We start from the raw sequence: 22001 nt of genomic DNA, 5'->3' as shown, positions 1-22001 counted from the left end.
TAACGTTGCGATGGACTGGCGTCCCGTCCAGCTGGGGAACACATACGCCATAGTAACCGGGAAACCGGGCCCATGAGCCTGGCTAGGCTTTAAAAAGGAGCATTTATTATTTTATATTTATATCTATATTACCTTTGTATTTCAATGAGGATGTGATGCTTCGTTTATAAATATTGATTTCAAATTTTGACACAAGGCAAGAAATTTGGGGACAAAGGTTGAGTCCTAGTGTCCTAGTGCTCAACTGGTACTTATTTTATCAATCACGAAAGGCAAAGTGGACCTCGGCGTATTGCGAAACCATTCTGTGTTACGTGTCATTGGATTTGATCGTGCTACTTGCTGCTTTGATGTAGATTTGTGTCTGCTTGTTCGTATTGCAATACTTGTGTCTGATGGATTTCCATTTATTTTTCAGTGTTTACCATGAGCATCGGATTATGTTTGGCGTACCACTTTAAAGGTAATTAAATAGGATTTATTCTCTGTGGGTATCAAGCAGTTGACTAATACATTAGATTATAAACGGTAGTAGGAGAGATGACGATAAAGAGGATGATATCGACAATGCGGAGGAAGGAAGGGGAAGAGAAAAAGAAGGAGGAGGAGGAGGAATATGATGATAAAGGTGAACCATATTGTGCTGCTCCTGCATCGTTTATAAAGCAATGTGATACTAGAATACGGTGTATTTATAAAAGTTGTCGACCGTATATATTAAACTGGCTTTAGAAAATAATCCGAGTCTATTAATAAAAAAAAAAGAGCTTGGTTTACAGAATCCTTGATAATAAGAAATTCGTTGAGAGTTGCTGGCAGAGCACTCCATATTTTCTTATCAAGATCTTACTGAGTATAATTGAAGAGCAAGTGTGTAGCCTAGTGGTTTGGGTTTTGCCCTCACGATCGCTAGGTCCTGGGTTCAATTCTTGGACTGGGTGGCGTGTTGTATTCTAGCGCAAAACGCTTCATTTTTAAGTTGGTGTGTGGAGACCGGCATGCTAAAGAATGGATCCAACGCTTCTTCTGCGTGTCGTAAAAGGGACTGAAAGAGGTCGAGGAAGTATTTACGCTAGCCCTCGTAAAGCCTCACCAGCAACGACTACGCAAAAACAGACTCATGGGTTGAAGAGTTGACACCTGAGTGGGCCAAAGGTGTCATCCACCAGGAGTAGGCAATCACCAACAAATGGTAGATGCAAAGACGTGATGCTACAGCGTATGAGCTCCACCCCTTACCACTGATATTTTACCTCTTGATGCCTTTAATGGTGTCTATTTAGTTATAAACATTCAGGCGACGCCACCAGTTTGAGAAGAACTTCCACTTTTCCTTTCACTCAACAGTTTCAGAGCCGTTGACAAGGGACATAATTGCTACCTTCCTTTGCCTGACAAAACCATTACCTGTCACATATTACCACTGCAAAACCTAAAATAGTGAAAGAAATCTTAGAATGTGTACAATTACAATAGTCACAAATTTTTCAGTTGTCTGGGGTTTCTCAGAGCATAAGCAAAAGGAAGAATGAATTACGTTTGTCAATATTTAAAATCCAAATAAGGCGGCAAGCTGGCAGAAACGTTAGCACGCCGGGCGAAATGCGTAGCCGTATTTCGTCTGTCGTTACGTTCCGAGTTCAAATTCCGCCGAGGTCGACTTTGCCTTTCATCCTTTCAGCGTCGATAAATGAAGTACCAGTTGCGTACTGGGATCGATGTAAACGACTGGCTCCCTTGCCCCAAAATTTCGGGCCTTGTGCTTATAGTAGAGAAGAATATTTAAAATCCAAATACTTAAAGTATTTGATGAAAATATTTAGTCTGATTAAAACTAATATAGTTCCATATATTTTTATGTTAGTATTAAGTTGGACTGTTAGTTGACTGGTTAGAATGTAGGTTGAAAGTCAAACGTTTATTTACTACATGGGTATAGAGAACCATTTTATATTTGAAAGGAATTTAATATGGTTTTATTAAAGAATATTATCAAATAATAAGTACAAAATGCATTTATAACTATTGTCAAAATGTAAATGTTAGAATATGCAATGAAAAATATAAAGATGTAACCTGCCCTGGTGGCCAGTTATTATAAGGGAAGATAATCACTTCTAGATAAATCTTGGTGAGACTAGAATTTTGAATTTGAAATCACACGAAAAAGAAAGAAAGAAGATGCACAAAATATACATATTTGGTGTTTTTCTTACTCATTAGAAAGATCTGAATATTTTTAGTCATACGTAATTATGTATATTTTAATACAAAATTCATACTTCTTCCAGAACACCGCACTAAATGGCCACACGGGCCTCGTGCGGTCAAAGATTTGCAGGTTATTCATCCCATGATTTATTGTAACAACAATAAATTTGTAGACAGTGAATGAGTGATAGCACAGAGCTTCATATATAAGAAGGGATAGATAGATTAAGTGATTAATACGTGGATTACGCATCATATTTTAAAAGTTAATGTGAGAAGAGACAAAAACAAAGTGAAATTGTGTGGGTGGGGGCTCTGATTGAGCTACTCCAGAGATTCAAAAGCTGTTACAGCAACATTACTGATAAAAGAGAGAAAAGAAACAGTTAGTGATTGGAACCTGATGGTGAGTGATGATGCATTCATTTAAATGTAGTCTGCGATATTTATGAGTGTAAAAGCAGAACCGTTGCATAGATATTACCAGAACTCTACCACGCATTTTGAAACATTCTGATATTTAGAAAAACCTTCATCAGTAAATTGATGCTTTCATCCTATACAATTAGGAAATCTGTTGCGGAACAAATGCGTGGCCATGTTGAAAATCAGACGGCTTTAGAAGGTATTATAATACGCAGTGGTCCCACCTGATTAAAACCGCTTTCACGTTTATTACTCTTACATGTACTGTGATATTATGTGCTCTGTCTGTTGTCATTTTGTTACAAATTTACATGAATTAATCATAAAATTTATAGACGATCAGACCAACCTAAATATTTCTGCTTTGGACTGTTGTTATCGCTAGGCCTAACTCATCGTAAAGTCAATACCACCATGGCCGATACCCAATCTACAGTGGAGACGGCTAGCCACTGGATTTGGTTAAAAAGAGGCGATGAGCGGTGGCTAGAAGAATATTGAGCTTTATTTGATAACCAGCTGATCTAGCAAGCGGGGCCTCATATCAGTGAGGGGGGGCCGGTGCGCATTGATGCCGTCGAGAGGTAGGCCCCGAAACGGCGCGCATTCTCTCCTGATGATCCCATATACTTGCTGGCTTCCGGTATGCGGAGATTTTGAGTGGTAGCACTTGCATGTGCAAGTTGTTTGCAAGACATCAAATCTCTCCCACTCGTTTTTCTGTTACAGTGTCTCAGCATTCACCCTTTGTGATAAACATTTACCCCAATTCTTTATCATCAGATTTGCGATCAACGTTTTCTTTTTGCTCTTTTTTTTGAGACATCGACCGAATGATATTCAAATTGAACTGCAACCATATCGATTACACCTATTTTTATTTATTATTTTGTATAGATTTCTGAAAACTTTAGACTAACTTGTGAAAAAATATTCCGTTGAAACAAACATTGTGTTCCACTCAGCCCCTCCCGACAAGAGAATATATAACAATGCTTTCTACTATAGGCACAAGGCCTGGGATTCTGAGGGAAGGGATTAAGTCGATTACGTCGATTCCAGAAATTGACTAGTACTTATTTTGTCGACCACGAAAGGATGAAAGGCAAAGTAGACCTCGGCGGTATTTGAACTCAGGATGTAAAGCCGGAAAAATGTCACTAAGCATTTTGTCCGGCGTGCTAACCATTAGAGAGTGATCAAATAATACCTGTGTATGCAGTGGTCGTTGGTTCAATGCCGCATCCGTCCTTCTGCAAAAACAGAAAAATCATTTTTAATTTTATTTTATAATTAAAGTTTCATCTATCATTGTTTTCTCTCCAGGATCACTATGCGATCAGTCAAGTGGGACGCATTTTCTAATACCAAATGTTTTCTGCAAATATAACAAAGGAATCCACATAAAGATTTGGTCAATGACTTCACATCTAACGGAAATCAAGGTCTTTTCTACAGAAACGCCAATGACATTTATGCTAGATGGCCATGATATTCAGTCCTTTACACTACCCTGTAGAGAATACAGCCTGGATGAGAATCTTACAAGCGGTGAGTAGTTGCTATGCCATACTCTAATGTAGTACTAAATACCCGAGAAGCCATATTTGAGCAAGGCTTCTCAGGTATTTAGTACTATTATTTTTTTTTCAGGAATATTGGTTCACTGAGTTTTTTTATTATTATTGTAAATGGAATCTGATTAGTCGATCGAATAAATCTTTTATTGTTTAATGGGTGTTAATCATTGAACTACGACCATTTTAGATCACAACCTTTATGGATATTAACCAATCCCATCTACCCCAGTAATTTCAGTCAGGCCTTTATTTAAGCATTCCGTTTGTCGAAACACGAAATTATGTAGTTTAAGGTTACGTAAACAACAACACCGGTTTATTTATATATAAAGACATGCACATATAACCATACATACACACATACACACTGGTATATATGTCATATATACAGAGAGAGAGGGGGGTGAGGAGAGAAAATACGGGTTCATGTGCGCTTTTCGTCTCACAATACACGAAGGGGTGCTGAAAAGTTCCTGACTTTGGGTAAAAGAAAATACAAGAGAATCAGTTAATTATGATTTTATTATTACACTAGCTGTATCGCCCGGCGTTGCTCGGGTTTGTAAGGGAAATAACTATATAAGCATTTTTAGAGAGTTATAGCCAAAAATAGCAAAAAAATGCATTAAAATGGAAAAAAAATGATGGTAAATTTTTTTTTAAATCGTTGACTCATCGTAGACATTTTTAGAGAGTTACTTCCCTTATATAATAGCGAAAAAAATGCATTAAAATGGAAAAAAATGATGGTAAGTTTTTTTTTAAATCGTAGACTCATCGTAGACGCGCGCTAATACCCAGAAGGGCTCGATATGAATCACGACTATAAGATACCCGGTTTTGGTTAAACTGCACCGGAAAATGTGGGAGTAGTTAGGAATCTAAATCGTAGGAGATAGACACACAACTTGACTTTTATATATAAAGATATTCCCCCCTCAGATTCACACACTTATTGTAGAGGCACTTCAGTTTTTCTAAGCCCAGTAGAAGAACTCAGAAAGTTAGGCCTCCAACCAGGCCTTTCGTGATACCCTTAAAGCCAGGAACCTTAAAGCCAGGAACACTCCCTCGTATTGGTCAGACTTTGAAACTTATAGACGTAGCCTTTGAGTAGTCTCTTGGTCAGCAGAAGCCATTACACCTCGAAATAAGTTTCTATCTTCTTTAAAAACGAAGACATCCTGGATGGTGTAGAATGACATAAACTATCAGAAAAGACGAGATGGTTATGCCTTTGATAAGAATGTTTACTTATTTAACCAGCGCTCATCCGGTTCTAAAGAACATAAAGTGTTCCTCCGTAAGTGATTTTCAGATGGATATAGTGACAGTCATATTTTGTTGTCTTGCTAAAGACGATGATATATTTTCTAATCACTAAGTTAATACGAAAAGCAAGTACCCGTGATTTACTCCAGGCCACCGAGACTGTTGGGAGTGAAGATGAAGTTATCCTCGATCTTGAGGTTCAGACCAAACTCAAATGTATGCCAGAAAGATCTGCTAAATATACACAAGAACCAGGATTGAGTCTATCAGTAAATTAGAAAATTACTATTTTAAAAACTCTCAACGAGAGATATCCAGCAACAGTATCTAGAGTAAAGACTGTGTGCCAACATAACATGGCAGTCCTGGTTTAGCTCCAGGAGACATCGTCTCCAACTGGCTATACGACACGATTTGTATCCTTATATTTTCGAACAAGAGTGCTAGATTCTCGTGTTCGAAAATATAAGGACAGAGATCGTGTCGTATAGCCAGTTGGAGACGATGTCTCCTGCGGCTAAATTACAGCAACATTCGTCCTTAACCAGGACTGCCCTGTTATATTGGCAAACAATCTTTAATCAGTAAATTAGTTGACGACGGAATTTGAACTGAGAACACAAAAGCCGGAACAAATGGCACAAGATATCTCGTAAATGCTTTATCGATTCCACTAGCCAACCACCCTAGACTGAGATCGAATTCTGAAGGAGTAAAATGATGTTAAACTTGTCAAGATTCACACCGAGCAGAAAAACGCGGAAATAAATGTCACAAGATATTTCATCTGATGCTCTACCGACTCTGACAATAGCCCCCCCCCAAAAAAAAAGTCTTGACCATATAACCCTATTAACAAGATATGACCATATAACACAACTAACAAAAATGATCACATGACCCAACTAATTTCTCTGAGCGATATTTCATTTCATTTCTTGTCTAAGAACAAAATGTTTGTTGTGTATGTATGCATATATGCGCTTGTATATGCGTACGTATATGCTCATATATATATATATATATATATATATATATATGTCATACAATACAGTGTACATTTAAACACATGAGGATTCCACTCGTGGGATTCAACACGCTAGAAAGAACAGCTAGGTTCTATAACCACAAAATTAGGGATAAAATTCGACAGGAACGAAATGAAAAAAAAAAAAACTTTTACCATCTAGTTTCCTGGATCAATTGGTCTCTGATTTTATTTTAGCAAGTAAATAACACACACACATATATATATATATACAGAGAGAGAGAGAGAGAGAGAGAGAGAGAGAGAGAGAGAGAGAGAGAGAGAGAGAGAGAGGTTCGTATGCATAATATAACTAGGATAAAGATATTCAAATAAAAACAAAAGCGAAACAGGAGCGTAGCAGAGGAAACTGTTTATACAAATATCTATTCTACATCACGGTTTCTACCTTATCAAATTCGTAAGTTCGTACATGATATAATACATTTACTGTCATATATATTGTTGGTTAAGCACCGCATTAGTGGTAATGGAAACGGACCGGATAATTTGTTGCTTGAGTTGGTGTTGTGATTTACGGTTAAGTCGGCAAATCCTGGTAGCATTTAATTAACTTTCGATTCACCGAGTTAGTGTTATAAATAAAATTCAGACATTTTGAAAGATTATTGAAGCTAGAATATATATTTAAAGCAACCGATTGCATCTTGTACAAACATTGGAAGTGATTCGGAATCAGAACAACCAGAAAATATTGATGATTGATAACTATACGGTCGTTGAAAAAGTGCTCAAATATATTGTCAGATCGAACGTATAGCACTGTGCATATTAACAATATCTGGGAATTACTCTAATATAACGAGCTCCCCCGCTCTCTCTCATTCGCTTTCTCTCTCTTTTTCTTTCTCTCCCTTTCTCTCCCACACATATACTCACACATTTCTCTCACTCATATACATACATAAAAACATGTATATGAATATAGAATAATACATATATATAAGTGCACACGCATACATACAAACACATACACGCATGCACGCATACTCGCACGCACACACACATACACACACACACACACATAAAGGGTATCAAGCCGAAACTCCCAAGTCAATGTGACCCTTCTTCTTGTAAAAGTTTAATAAGCATGCACCCCCGCAAAAAATATTGAGCAACCCTTCAGTTTAGTGTTGTTCTTATATACAACTTTATATAGGAAAGCAAACAATATATATATATATATATATATATATATATATATGATGAGGGTGAGAAATTGAATATTAATTTGATTAATATCAATTTAATACTGGTGTAGCATATTAAAATCTGAAGGTTCAGAAAATTATATTACATACATATAAAAAGGATTACCACAACGTGGACAACCCTTATGCTATAAGTAGACCTGCTATGATCTTACCAGTAAGAAATTTTCTTGAGAACATTTCTTAATGGGAAGACCATAGTGGATCTACTTCTAGCATAAAGGTTGTCCACGTTGTGGCCATCCGTCTTATATATATATATATATAATATATATATATATATATATATATATGCAGAGGGGGTGAGAGGTAGAGAGTAGGTGAACATGATATAAGTTTAATATAATATCACAGGCTAGTGCTCAAATGAGTGGGAAATTATTCTCTCGCGTGCCAACATCCCGGTATCGAAATTAGCTTTAAGAACACAAAATACAGATTACAAAATACGAAGAAAATAAACAAAGCTGAAGAGAATTATGTAAAGTCTCATCTCGACATCTGTTTCAAGACGGCTCTAACTTATGTAACAACCATATTCCTAAGTACTACGTGCATGATCCCATAGGCGTGAGTCCAGCAACAGTTTACCCATGAAATTGTTAATGTAAGTTACTCGTCACTTTTGTAGTGCATCTTTATTATCTCCGCCTTAGCGAAGGCGGAAGTGTTGTTTACTATCGTGTTTGTTTGTTTGTTTGTTGTCTCGAGATATCTCAAGAAGCGCTAGATGGATTCGGATGAAACTTTCGGAGATGTTTGGCCTTGTGACTGGCACAAATTAATTAGATTTTGGGATCGATCTGGTACCAGACAAGGATTATGGATAATTTTTCTAGTTTTTCTTTTTACTTAATTTTTGAGAGCGGTCGGGTTCCTTTTAAGCATTCTCGTTTGTGAAAGCAGTCGAGTTTATTTCAGAAAATCTCATTTAAAAAATCATCTCTAGCTAATCGTTGAGAGGTCATTGGTGTTGCCTTGGCGGAGGTTTGTGCTCTTGTTACATGCTACAGTTGTTTCAGTACCAAACTGTTTTTAACCCCACTGCATATAAATGATTCGTGAAAAAATTTACGCAATATTTACGATTGATTTCATCAGTTTTGAATCGAGAGATGCGCTCTTACATTGTGCGACAAGCGCTAACTGTTTCAATAACTAAAAGCAGCGATTAAAAAATAAGAATAAGAATGGTAGAATAGCTAACAAAACCGATTGGAAAATAACATTAAATATCGGAAAGAATATAATATATATATATTTTTTTTTTTTTTTACTTGTTTCAGTCATTTGACTGCGGCCATGCTGGAGCACCGCCTTTAGTCGAGTAACTCGACCCCGGGACTTATTCTTTTGTAAGCCCAGTACTTATTCTATCGGTCTCGTTTTGCCGAACCGCTAAGTGACGGGGACATAAACACACCAGCATCGGTTGTCAAGCAATGGTGGGGGACAAAAACAGACACAAATACACACACACACACGCACACACACACACACGCACACACACACACGCACACACACACACACGCACACACACACACACACACACACACGTATATATATAGGACGGGCTTTCAGTTTCCGTCTACCAAATCCACTCACAAGGCTTTGGTCGGCCCGAGGCTATAGTAGAAGACACTAGCACAAGGTCGCACGCAGTGGGTAAGCAAGCTACTTACCACACAGCCACTCCTGCGCCTATATATATATATATATATATATATATAAATGTGTGTGTCATTTTTTATTGTTTAACTTGTTTGAGTTACTGGATTGCGGCCATGCTGCAGCACTGCATTGAAGGGTTTAGTCGAACAAGTCACCTCTAATATTTTAATATGTGATACGTATTTTATCGAATTCTTTAGTTGAACCGCTTCGTTTTGGGGACTTCAGCAAAGACAGACGGGTTGTCAAGTGATAGGGAGATAAACGTACACATAAGCATACATACACATATAGAGACTCATATATTCGTATACGAGATACACACACACATGCGAGGTATAGACACACACACACATAAATATGTATATATATAGAGAGGAGAGGAAGATAAATAGATAGATACATATATACATACTGGCGTACATACACGCATACATATGTACACGTGTGTGTATATTATGTATGTGTGCTTGTATACACACAAACACACATACACACACAGATATATATATATATATATATATATATATATATATATATTATATATATATATATATATATATATATATATAGAGAGAGAGAGAGAGAGAGAGAGGTAGGAGAGAAAGATAAATCGATATATACATACATACTTGTATACATACATGCATACATATCGGCACGTGTGTGTGTATTATGTATATGTACATGTATACACACACACACATATACATATTCATACACACACATGCACTGGGTCAGTGTTCGTATGTACATATTGATTTTGTTAATTGCATTGATTTCCGACTTTTGAAACCTGAAAAATGCAGCATCCTTGGCTTTGTTGTAAAGTTAATATCGTCGCTAAACACTTTATTTTTCTTTTCTGTTTCTATATTGTAATTAAGATGGACTTGTAATTTGCTCACTAAGACATACGGGTAGACGAGGCAGCAATATGATAAAAGAAGAATGCATTTCCGGGTATCAGTGAATAGAAATGAATTTTCTTTTTCACTCCTGTATCAATATGCTTATTTATTATGGCGGCGAGCTGGCAGAAACGTTAGCACGCCGGGCGAAATGCTTAGCGGTATTTCGTCTGCCGTTACGTTCTGAGTTCAAATTCCCCCGAGGTCGACTTTGCCTTTCATCCTTTCGGGGTCGATTAAATAAGTACCAGTTACGCACTGGGGTCGATATAACCGACTTAATCCCTTTGTCTGTCCTTTTTTGTCCCCTCTCTGTGTAGCCCCTTGTGGGTAGTAAAGAAATAGGTATTTCGTTTGTCTTTACGTTCTGAGTTCAAATTCCGCAGAGGTCGACTTTGCCTTTCATCCTTTCGGGGTTGATTAAATAAATACCAGTTACGCACTGGGGTCGATATAACCGACTTAATCCCTTTGTCTGTCCTCTTTTGTCCCCTCTATGTTTAGTCTCTTGTGGACAATAAAGAAATAAGAATCGTTAGCACGCCGTGCGAGATGCTTAGCAGTATTTTGTTTGTCTTTACGTTCTGAGTTCAAATACCGTCGAGGTCGACGTTGCCTTTCATCCTTTCGGGGTTGATAAATTAATTACCAGTTGCATATTGGGGTCGATCTAATTGCCTGCCCCCCCCCCCCAAAAAAAATTTCGGGCCTTTTGCCTTGAGTAGAAAAGAATATTCTTATTTATAAAGGCGGCGAGCTGGCAGAAACAATAGCACGACGGAGGAAATGCTTAGCTGTCTGTCTTTACGTTCTGAGTTCAAATTCCGCCAAGGTAGACTTTGCCTTTAATCCTTTCGGGGTTGATAAATTAAGTACCAGTTGCGACCTGGAGTCGATCTAATCGACTGGGACCCTTCCCCATAAAATTTCGGGCCTTGTGACTAGAGTAGAAAAGAATATTCATATTTATCTTCTTTCTGTTGCTTGTTTCAGTCATTGGACTGCGACCATGCTGGGGCATCGCGTTGAAGTATTTTGCGTTTTAGTCAAACGAATTGACCGCAGAACACGTTTTTCAAGTTTGCTACGTATTCTATCGGTTTTTCTGGTGACAAACCGTTAAGTCATGGGGATAAACTGAGACCTGTTGTCAAGTAGGGAAGGTTATGACAAATACAGATGCAAACACACGACGGGATTCCTTACTGTTTCCGGCTACAAAATTTACTCTCAAAACATTGGTCAACTCGAGGCTATAGTAGACTACCACTTGCCCAGATGCCACACAGTGGAACTGAACCCGAAATCACGTGGTTATAAATCTATCCTTTTAACCACACAACTATGTCCTCACCTATTATCTAGAGCAAAAATTTTTCTCAAAGGCAAACTGCAGTGGATACGGCCTTTATTACAGGTCAGATATATCCCAAATAAATTGAACCGCTATAAATGTTGGTTTACTCACAAAACTGCTTTTACATGCTTACTACAATATTTTGTTCAGCATAAAGCAGAGTTGCGCGTTTTGATGCTGGTTTACAATAAGGAAACGAAGATTTCCAGAGTCATTTAAGTGTTGCTTCTATTGCAAAGAAGCTAGAAAGGGGGTGCGGTTCATAAGACTATTGGTCGACTTTGCTGTTTATCCTTTCGGGGTTGATAAAATAAGGGGCGATGTAATCAACTTACCCTCTCTCCATGAGGAACATCCAAGCTACAGTGGAAAAGGCAAACCACTGGATTTGGTTAACAAGAGACGACGAGCAATGACTAGAAGAATATTGAGCGAAATCTGATAACCAGTTGATATCGGAAGCGGGGCTTCATTTCAATGAAGGGGTTTGTGCACAATGAGGCTGTCGAGAGGTAGGCCCCAAAACGGAGCGCATTTTCTCTGGATGACCCCTGAAACTTGCTAGCGTTAGAGCCTACAACTGGTAGCACTTGCTACCAGTTGTTCAAGGCAAAGAATCTAACATCTATTATCTAAATCGAGAATTTTTTCCCCAGGGCAAGCAGCAGTGAGTGCGGCCTTTTTAAGTGTCAAATACACCCCATGTATATTAAACTCATCTGTTTGTTTATTTACAACACTGCTTTTCTTATGATTACTGTGTAAATCATAGGCGCAGGAGTGGCTGTGTGGTAAGTAGCTTGTCTACCAACCACATGGTTCCGGGTTCAGTCCCACTGCGTGGCACCTTGGGCAAGTGTCTTCTACTAGAGCCTCGGGCCGACCAAAGCCTTGTGAGTGGATTTGGTAGACAGAAACTGAAAGAAGCCCGTCGTATATATGTATATATATATATATGCGTGTGTGTGTTTGTGTGTCTGTGTTTGTCCCCTAGCATTGCTTGACAACCGATGCTGGTGTGTTTATGTCCCCGTTACTTAGCGGTTCGGCAAAAGAGACCGATAGAATAAGTACTGGGCTTACCAAAGAATAAGTCGTGGGATCGAGTTGCTCGATTAAAGGCGGTGCTCCAGCATGGCCGCAGTCAAATGACTGAAACAAGTGAAAGAGTAAAAGAGTAAAAGAAATATTAAATTTAACGATGAGGCTGTCCAGTTAATCGAACAACCAAATGCTCATCGTCGATAACAACGAAGGATCAATAATCTCATAAAAATATGATAGCAATCAAAAGTAGATTGAAAGTTCAAGCTTTAAACTGACGGGTTACAAATCCAATGATTAACAATGACCATTGTTAGATATATATTGATTTCAATCGTTCACATTGTTGCTTTTATGGCGACTAATTAAAACCGTTTGCTCGATTCTTCATATGCTAACGTGTGTGTATAACGTGTTGTGTGTGTGTGTATGCATGCGTGTATATATATATATATATATATATATATATATATATATTATATATATATATGTGTGTGTGTGGTGTGTGTGTGTGTGGTTATGTTTATAAAATAAATAACTGTGATAAGATTGAATGAGGTTACTCTCACATATGCTCATGCGTGCACGCGCGCGCGCACACACCATTATGTGATGCGTATGTAAGTAAATTAAGGTGTGTGTTGCGTATAAATTCACACATTCATACACACACACGCACACATATATACATATATATACATGTATATATATACATATATAGATATACATATACATATATGCATAAATGTATGTATGTATATGTATATATATATATACATAAATATAGGTATACAATATACACATATACGCACACACGCATATGAACACATCCATGTGTGTGTGTATATATTATACATATACATACATACGTACGTACGAGCGCAATCATGCATATATATATATATATATTATATATATATATGCGTGTGTGTGTGTGTGTGTGTGTGTGTGTATATACATATACATACATACGTACGTACGATCGCAATCATGCATATATATATGTATGTATGCGTGTATATAAATATATGTGTGTGTGTGCGTGTGTGTGTATATATACATATACATACATACGTACGTACGAGCGCAATCATGCATATATATATATATGTATGCGTGTATATAAATATGTTTGTGTGCGTGTGTGTGTGTATATATATATATACGCTCACACACACATACACATACACACACACGCACGCACACACACACACACACATATATATATATACACACATATATATATATGTCTTTATATATGTACGTATGTGTATTTAGAACTTAGTATTCAAAGCATCAATTTGCGTTTAAAACCGAATCTAATTTTAACAGCCTCTTTTTTCCTTTAGTTTCTTCGTTTGAATTTATTGTCTCCGTCTGTGGCTCAAAATGGCATAAATATAAATCCTTCTTCAAAAGTATGTATTTTTAGCTTTCCTCTCGAATATATTTGAAACTCTGACAACGAAAGGCCTTCTAATTCCATTACTTGGCGCCCATTCAGAATCTGAAACACGTATACTTTCTTAATTTAATTACGGTGTCGAGCTGGTTGTATCTTAACTTCGCCGGACAAAATGCTAAGCAGCATTTCTTCCGGTTCTACACGTACTGAGTTGAAGATCTTCTGAGGTTGACTTCATCTTTCATACACTCGGGGTCGATAAAACAAGTGCTAGTAAAGCAATGGTGTCGACATATTCGACTAGCTCTCCACCCAACCACAAAAGTTCATGTCTTTTGCCTATAATAGGAAGGATATTAAGGTGGCGAACTAGGAGAAACGTTAGCATGCCGGAAAAAATGCTTAGTAGCTCAAATTCTCTCGAGGTCGACTTTACCTTTCATTCATTTGCAGTCGATGAAATAAATACCAGTAGAACATTGAGGTCGATACAGTTCTATATTTAAGAGATGAGGAATTATGTACATTATTTACATTATTTACATTATTTACATTTGATGGATATTTGTCCTCATCTTGTTTGTTGTTAACACAACATTTCGGCTCATAAACCCTACAGCCTTCTTCAAGTATCTTGAGAAAGGGTATATGGCATAGTGGTTATGAGCGCGAGCTACAAACCGCAAGATTCCGAGTTCGATTCCAGGTAACGACCTGAATAATAATAATAATAATAATAATAATAATAATAATAATAATAACAACAACAACAACAACAACAACAACAACAGCAACAACATCGAAAAATACCTTAGGAATGAGAACCCAGTTTCGAAATTTCCTCAAGACACCTGAAGAAGGTTGGAGCGTATATAAGCCAAAACGTTGTGTTAACAACAAACAATATGAGGACAAATATCCGTCGAATGTAAATAATGTAAATAATTGAGGTGGATGTAATCGATTTCCAGTCCCCTAAAATAACCAAATGTAACCAAATAATTTTTTAAAGCAACGATGTATTCTAACTTAATGAGCCACGTTTTTATTTTTCAGGCTACAAATTATCTTCATCCCAAGTGATAAGTGTCTATGTGGAGTATCTTCACGACGTCTATCTCGTCTATTCTTTATCAAGCTTGGGATATATATACGTTATCCCGATTTTACCAAATTCCCAGCAGCCTGGAACGAATTATTTCAATTTCACGGTCATCATGAGTTATAACAACAACACCACTTTAACATTAACCACACCGCCATCACATGAATCATCTAAATCAATATTAAAACCATTTGTCAAAACATCACCTTCTTCTCACGTCTTAGTTCTCAATGATTCTGAGACGGTTGCTATTTCATGTCAATGCAGCCTCTCGGGTTTTCGTCTGGTCGCTAACCAGCCAGTATTTGTGATCTTCGGACAATATTCAAAACAACAAAACAATGAATATGTTTTGATGATTGAATCACTCCAACCGGTTTCAACTTTAACTGGGCAGTATTTTGTGTATGTTCCCAACTGGATCCAGATAAACTCAGTACTTTATATCCTGGGTAAATATCTTAGATTTTATATCATTCGTTTAATTTATTTATATGTTATTTTTTATTTGTTTCAGTCATTAGATTGCAGCCATGCTACAGCACCGCATTAAAGCATTTTAATCAAATGATTCCGGTATTTATTCTATCTGCCTCATTTGCCAAACCGCTAGGTTACGGGGGCCTAAACATACACAAAAACCAGTTGCCAAGTGATGGGGGTGTGTGTGGGGCAGACACAGACGCAAAAATGTACATACTCACACACACACACACGCATGCACACACGCGCACATACATGCACACACAGAAACACACATATACAATGGGCTTCTTTTAGTTTCCGTTTATCAAATCCACTCACAAGGCTTTGGTCGGCCCGAGGCTACAGCAGAAGACGCCCAATGACACTTTTCTACTTCGTGTTCAAACTTTAAAAATATCAAAATCAAAACTATTTCTCCCACTCCCGTGTGTATGCGATGTTTGTCTGCCGCCCATCACCTGGCAGCAGATGGTGGTCTGTCTGCATGTATCCGTAATTTAATGGTTTCGAAAAAGAGACAGCTAGAATAAATACCAGAACGTAAGAAAAGTGACTGTGGAGGCGTATGGCTTGGTGTCAGCATCATGATCGTAAGATTGTGGTTTCGATTCCTGGACCAGGCGACGCGTTGTGTTCTTGAGCAAAACACTTCATTTCACGTTGTTCCAGTCCATTCAGCTGGCAAAAATGAGCAACGCTGCGATGGACTGGCGTCTCGTCCAGCTGGGGAACACATACGCCATAGGAACCGGGAAACCGGGCCCATGAGCCTGGCTAGGCTTTAAAAGGGAGCATTTATTATTTTTAAGAAAAGTTACTACTGGTATTGACTGGTTCAACTATAATCCTTCAAGGCAGTGTTCCAGCATGGTCGGAGTCCAATGACTGATATAGGTCAGAGACGATAATAGAAGACAAGAGAAGATATATACAAATTTTAAAAGATCTTTTTATTAAAAATCTTCCGGCTGACTTTCTATTAACGCTAACGCGTGGTTGGCTATTTATTAGACAGTGATGGTCGTATATCTCCTTAAAAGATACGCTAATGAAATTTCAAACGCAATCTACCAGAGCTGCTAAATTCTCTGGTCTATAAATGAAGTCATTATTTTAATGTTCAGATTTTCTTTTCGTTTTCTTCGTCTTCCTTTGATTTTGTTCAAGTTTATACCTCCATATATATTCCGTAATTTTCTTAACATTAGTTTTCACCTTTTATTCACACCAAGATGAAAATTGATGTACACTGTAATATATTCGCACCGTCCACGTCACTTTTAATTGTCTCAAAGGTAAAATATTCTGCAATCTTATTCTCTCCCTTCAGGGAAAACTGTAATACAACTTATATCGCCTCGTCTTTCGTTATATTCAATTGTTTCTCCCCTCACGCAGCCGACAGACGATCTAGCACAAATAGAGTGTATGCCTGTTCGATATTGTGTACAGCACTCGAGCTGCTTCGAACCCATATTTGAATTTATCCTCACGTATGCATCATTCGGGCTTACCAGCAAACGGTTCTTGCACTTTTTTACATATAATCATTGACAAGCTGTTCAAGTTGCATCAGGTTCGGTTCGGATTTGTGATGTTAATAAAGTCACAAAATTAACGACACAACGATGTCCATCGACCCTGAACGAAGCTTGACTGAGTTGTCTTGTCCGTCTGGGACTGACTTTCCCCTCACGCAACCCACCGATGACTAACTAGCAAAGCACATACATTGTGTATGTGCGTTCATTATTATTATTATTATTATTACTATTGAGGCAGCGAGCTGGCAGATTCGTTAGCACGCCGGGCGAAATGCCAAACGGTATTTCGTCTGCCGTTACGTTCTGAGTTCAAATTCCGCCGAGGTCGACTTTGCCTTTCATCCTTTCGGGGTCGATTAAATAAGTACCAGTTACGCACTGGGGTCAATATAATCGACTTAATCCATTTGTCTGTCCTTGTTTGTCCTCTCTGTATTTAGCCTCTGGTGGGTAGTAAAGAAATAGGTATTTCGTCTGCCGTTACGTTCTGAGTTTAAATTCCGCCGAGGTCGACTTTGCCTTTCATCCTTTCGGGGTCGATAGATTAAGTATTAGTTACGCACTGGAGTCGATATAATCGACTTAATACGTTTGTCTGTCCTTGTTTGTCCCTTCTGTGTTTAGTCCCTTGTGGATAGTAAAGAAATAGGTATAAGCCCGTCGCTATGTTCTGAGTTCATATTCTGTCGAGATCAACTTAATCTTTCACACACTAGAAATACACAAGTGAAACTAGAAAGAAAGGCACGTGCATCATTACCATCCATACAAGTGATACAGTAAATTCTGTTTATGTAGGATTCTAAGAAAACGTAAACGACGTTAAAATCATTTGAGAAAACATATAACAATGTAAGGGTTATTATTTCGACTGAGCTGTGCCATATGCTGGGACCCTGATAGACGCGGCCAATCCGGGTTGAAGTACACCTTGGAATAATATTGTCTAAAAGGTGATTTCATACTTTCCAAACTCTTGAAAATGCTCTGTAAGGGTACATACATACATAGACGGAAACTGAAAGAAGCCCCTCCTATATATATATATATAGGCGCAGGAGTGGCTGTGTGGTAAGTAGCTTGCCTACCAACCACATGGTTCTGGGTTCAGTTCCACTGCGTGGCATCTTGGGCAAGTGTCTTCTGCTATAGCCCCAGGTCGACCAATGCCTTGTGAGTGGATTTGGTAGACGGAAACTGAAAGAAGCCTGTCGTATATATGTATATATATATATGTGTGTGTTTGTGTTTCTGTGTTTGTCCCCCTAGCATTGCTTGACAACCGATGCTGGTGTGTTTACGTCCCCATCACTTAGCGGTTCGGCAAAAGAGACCGATAGAATAAGTACTGGGCTTACAAAGAATAAGTCCCGGGGTCCATTTGCTCGACTAAAGGCGGTGCTCCAGCATGACCGCAGTCAAATGACTGAAACAAGTAAAAGAGAGTAAAAGAGAGTATATGTTTGTGTGTCTGTGCTTGTCCCCTCCCACCATCGCTTGACAACCGATGACGGTGTGTGTGCGTCCCCTTAACTTAGCTGTTCGGCAAAAGGGACCGCTAGAATCAGTGCTAGGCTTACAAAGAATAAGTCATGGGGTTGGGTTTTTCGACTAAAGGGGGTGCGGTGCGGTGCTCCAGCATGGCCGCAATCAAATGACTGAAAGAAGTAAAAGAATAAATGAATACCCTACTCAGAAAAAACTATTTGTAAATTGTCTGCTTTTCATTTAATACATTCATACATTAATACTGTAGAGGCGCAATGGCCCAGTGGTTAGGGCAGCGGACTCGCTGTCATAGGATTGCTTCTTCGATTTCCAGACCGGGCGTTGTGAGTGTTTATTGAGCGAAAACACCTAAAGCTCCACGAGACTCCGGCAGGGGATGGTGGTGATCCCTGCTGTACTCTTTCACCACAACTTTCTCTCACTCTTACTTCCTGTTTCTGTTGTACCTGTATTTCAAAGGGCCGGCCTTGTCACTCTCTGTGTCACACTGAATATCCCCGAGAACAACGTTAAGGGTACACGTGTCTGTGGAGTGCTCAGCCACTTACACGTTAATTTCACGAGCAGGTTGTTCCGTTGATTCGGATCAACCAGAAACCTCGTCGTCGTAACCGACGGAGTGCTTCCACATTAATACTATAAGTTTGCATTTCTTTTGACGCTTCTGTCTTTGCGAGACCATTTCTGTCTTTTGGTGCCGTGGCTGAATTTCGATTGCAGAATCTTTTACATTCTTACTCTGCGTATATGCATAAGAGGTGTATACTGTGACGAGGTACAAAAGCGTTATCAGGAAAGACAAAAATACAACATGATTGATGTAGGTTTAATTCCCAGAAATTCGTGAATTCCTTTCGATCTCACGTTGACTTCGTTTACGCCGAAAAATAATGATCAAACACACAATTATATACCTGTATAGGCATACACGTATACAAGAATCCATGTATGGATAATGTATTCCCATGTCAAAGCAGAGAACATTTAACTGCAGGCATGATGTGGTTGGCTGAAAGAGGCTCAGTAATGAAGATAAATATAGCACTTACAGCATTTGCACAAAATTAACCTATTTTTTTTCTCTTTTCGCAGCTTTACAAAATGACACCAAGATTACATGGCGGACAAAAAATGGAGAACAATCCAAGACATTAGCAGCTTCTCAACAGCAGCTTTCTTTATCTCTTTCTGCAGGAGATTTCGCTTTTATTCACTCGGAAAAAGGTGTCCTGCTGTTGACTCACATTCACCACACAATGAACCAACCCAACGCAATGGCTCTGCATTGCATTCCACCAACTTTACAGTATTTAAACTTAAAGTATCTGTTATTAGCTTCAAGCAGTGTCTATCAAACCTTTATTTTCATTCTTTATAATCACTGCAATGGTTCTACTGAAGCGACACCAAATCTTTTGTCAGTGCCAGTATTGAAGAACTCTAAACATTTCACGGTTTACAATCGTTACATAGCGGAATGGTCGATTACTACTTACCCAAATCAGAGTAAAAATTCAACAATGCGAAAAAATTTCAAATCTGTGTCATTTTATGGTTATTTCGGGATGGTGAACCAAACTTTTAAGCGAATGTATCCATTTCCGATACATTCTTTTCCAACGATTAATTGTCCAAACTTAACTTTGATTTCGATTTTAGAATCGATTTCTTCTCCGAATATAAAGCGAAATTTAATTACCGATTCTTTCACATGGCTGAAGCCATCCGATATAGCATTGTTGACCAACATACAACTATCCACTCTGTATAGGTTAAATTTGGGTAACGGCATCGACGACGACTGCGACAGTAGGACAGACGAAGAACTGAATAATCAAAAGGACGACGATGGGGATGGACTGTTCGATGAAGATCTTACGTTTGTAAAAGGTTGCAAGCTCCTCGGTCTCTCCTCGAATGAAGGAGAAAGTATGCAAATGGTCCAGAGCATGTATAGTAAACAAGAGGAAAGCAATATCGTGGCCTTGGCCAGCTCCTTAGGAGCATCATTACTGGCCGTGTGTATATTCTTAGCAGGCTGCCTGTTTGTGGAGAACTGGATGAAGCCTCGTGCACAAAGAACTATATCGCCTTCATTTGACACATGAAAATAGTTGCGTCTTGTTGTAAGAAATCTTTTGATAACCAAATCAATATGTTAGCCGTGAGAAAACAAGAATTCGTCGACTTCGATTAGCAATGCTTTGATTGTCAGATTAAAGGACTGCAGTAGTCCGTGTGAAAAACGTTACTTACTTATCGACTCATAGTTTAGTTTATCTTAAATAGCGACGAAAAGTATTATATTCTTATATCATAATGCATCCAGCTTTGCATGTAAGAGTTATTAAGGGATAAAACTTACTTAAATAATGCACAAAACGTAATTAGAAAGCGATTTGTTAGCAAGATATGGGGAGCTCAGTTTTGGGAGCCAGTTTCATGATAACCTGTTTGTATCCTGCTCCTGCATAAAGCATTTTTTGTAGGATCCCAGAAACCTAATTCGATTAAAAGGAATTCAAACTTAAAACCGGTGCTTCTGAGACCACCTAGACTAACCTATTACTTGAAATAATATTTAGCAGCACACAAAAAACAAAACAATTAGACTATACTGTAAGAAAATGCAATATATTATTATAAACCGTATGAAGGCGGCGAGCTGGCAGAATCGTTAGCACGCCGGACAAAATGCTAAGTGGCGTTTCATCCATTTTTACGTTCTAAGTTCAAATTCCGCCGAGGTCGACTTTGCGTTTCATCCTTTCTAGGTCGATAAATTATTGAGCTGGTGCTTAATTATTGCGGATTTTATTCAACAAAAACAATAACAACATGTAACAAAAACATCTTTAAATGATTATTCCGAAGTATATTCACCATCTGCTTCAATTACTGCTTCCCATTTGTTTGTCAGACCGTCGTTTAAAGATTTTTCATTAAATATTGTTATTGCTTTTGTTGAATAAAATTTGTTGAAAACAAGCCGCAATTATTGGGCACCACAATAAGTACCATTGAAGCACTGGGTTCGATGTAGTCAAAATTTAAGGCCTTGTATTTTTAGCGGAAAGGATTATTTCTAGTTTTATCTACGTCTAATTCCACCGTTAAAAACGATTTATAAAATGCAATATATTCCAAAATACAAAAGATATTCATATCTATCTCAAACTGTCTATCAATTTATTATAATAAACGCAAATGACCAGCCCTAT

The 22001-nt window shown here is 38.1% G+C and overlaps 1 protein-coding gene across 1 annotated transcript; it reads left to right on the top strand.

The window, feature by feature from the left end:
• The first annotated feature begins 424 nt into the window (after window positions 1–424).
• LOC118764164 lies at window positions 425–21621 on the top strand. Its single transcript, XM_036504490.1, has 4 exons — window positions 425–463; window positions 3964–4188; window positions 15193–15693; window positions 19873–21621. The coding sequence occupies exons 1-4, from the start codon at window positions 427–429 to the stop codon at window positions 20886–20888; spliced, it is 1779 nt and encodes a 592-aa protein (XP_036360383.1). The 5' UTR covers window positions 425–426; the 3' UTR covers window positions 20889–21621.
• Window positions 21622–22001: the final 380 nt, after the last annotated feature.

Source organism: Octopus sinensis, linkage group LG7, assembly GCF_006345805.1.
Source record: "Octopus sinensis linkage group LG7, ASM634580v1, whole genome shotgun sequence".
NCBI lineage: Eukaryota > Metazoa > Mollusca > Cephalopoda > Octopoda > Octopodidae > Octopus > Octopus sinensis.
The sequence above is the reverse complement of the archived record's forward strand: the minus strand, read 5'-3'. Positions and strand labels throughout refer to the sequence as shown.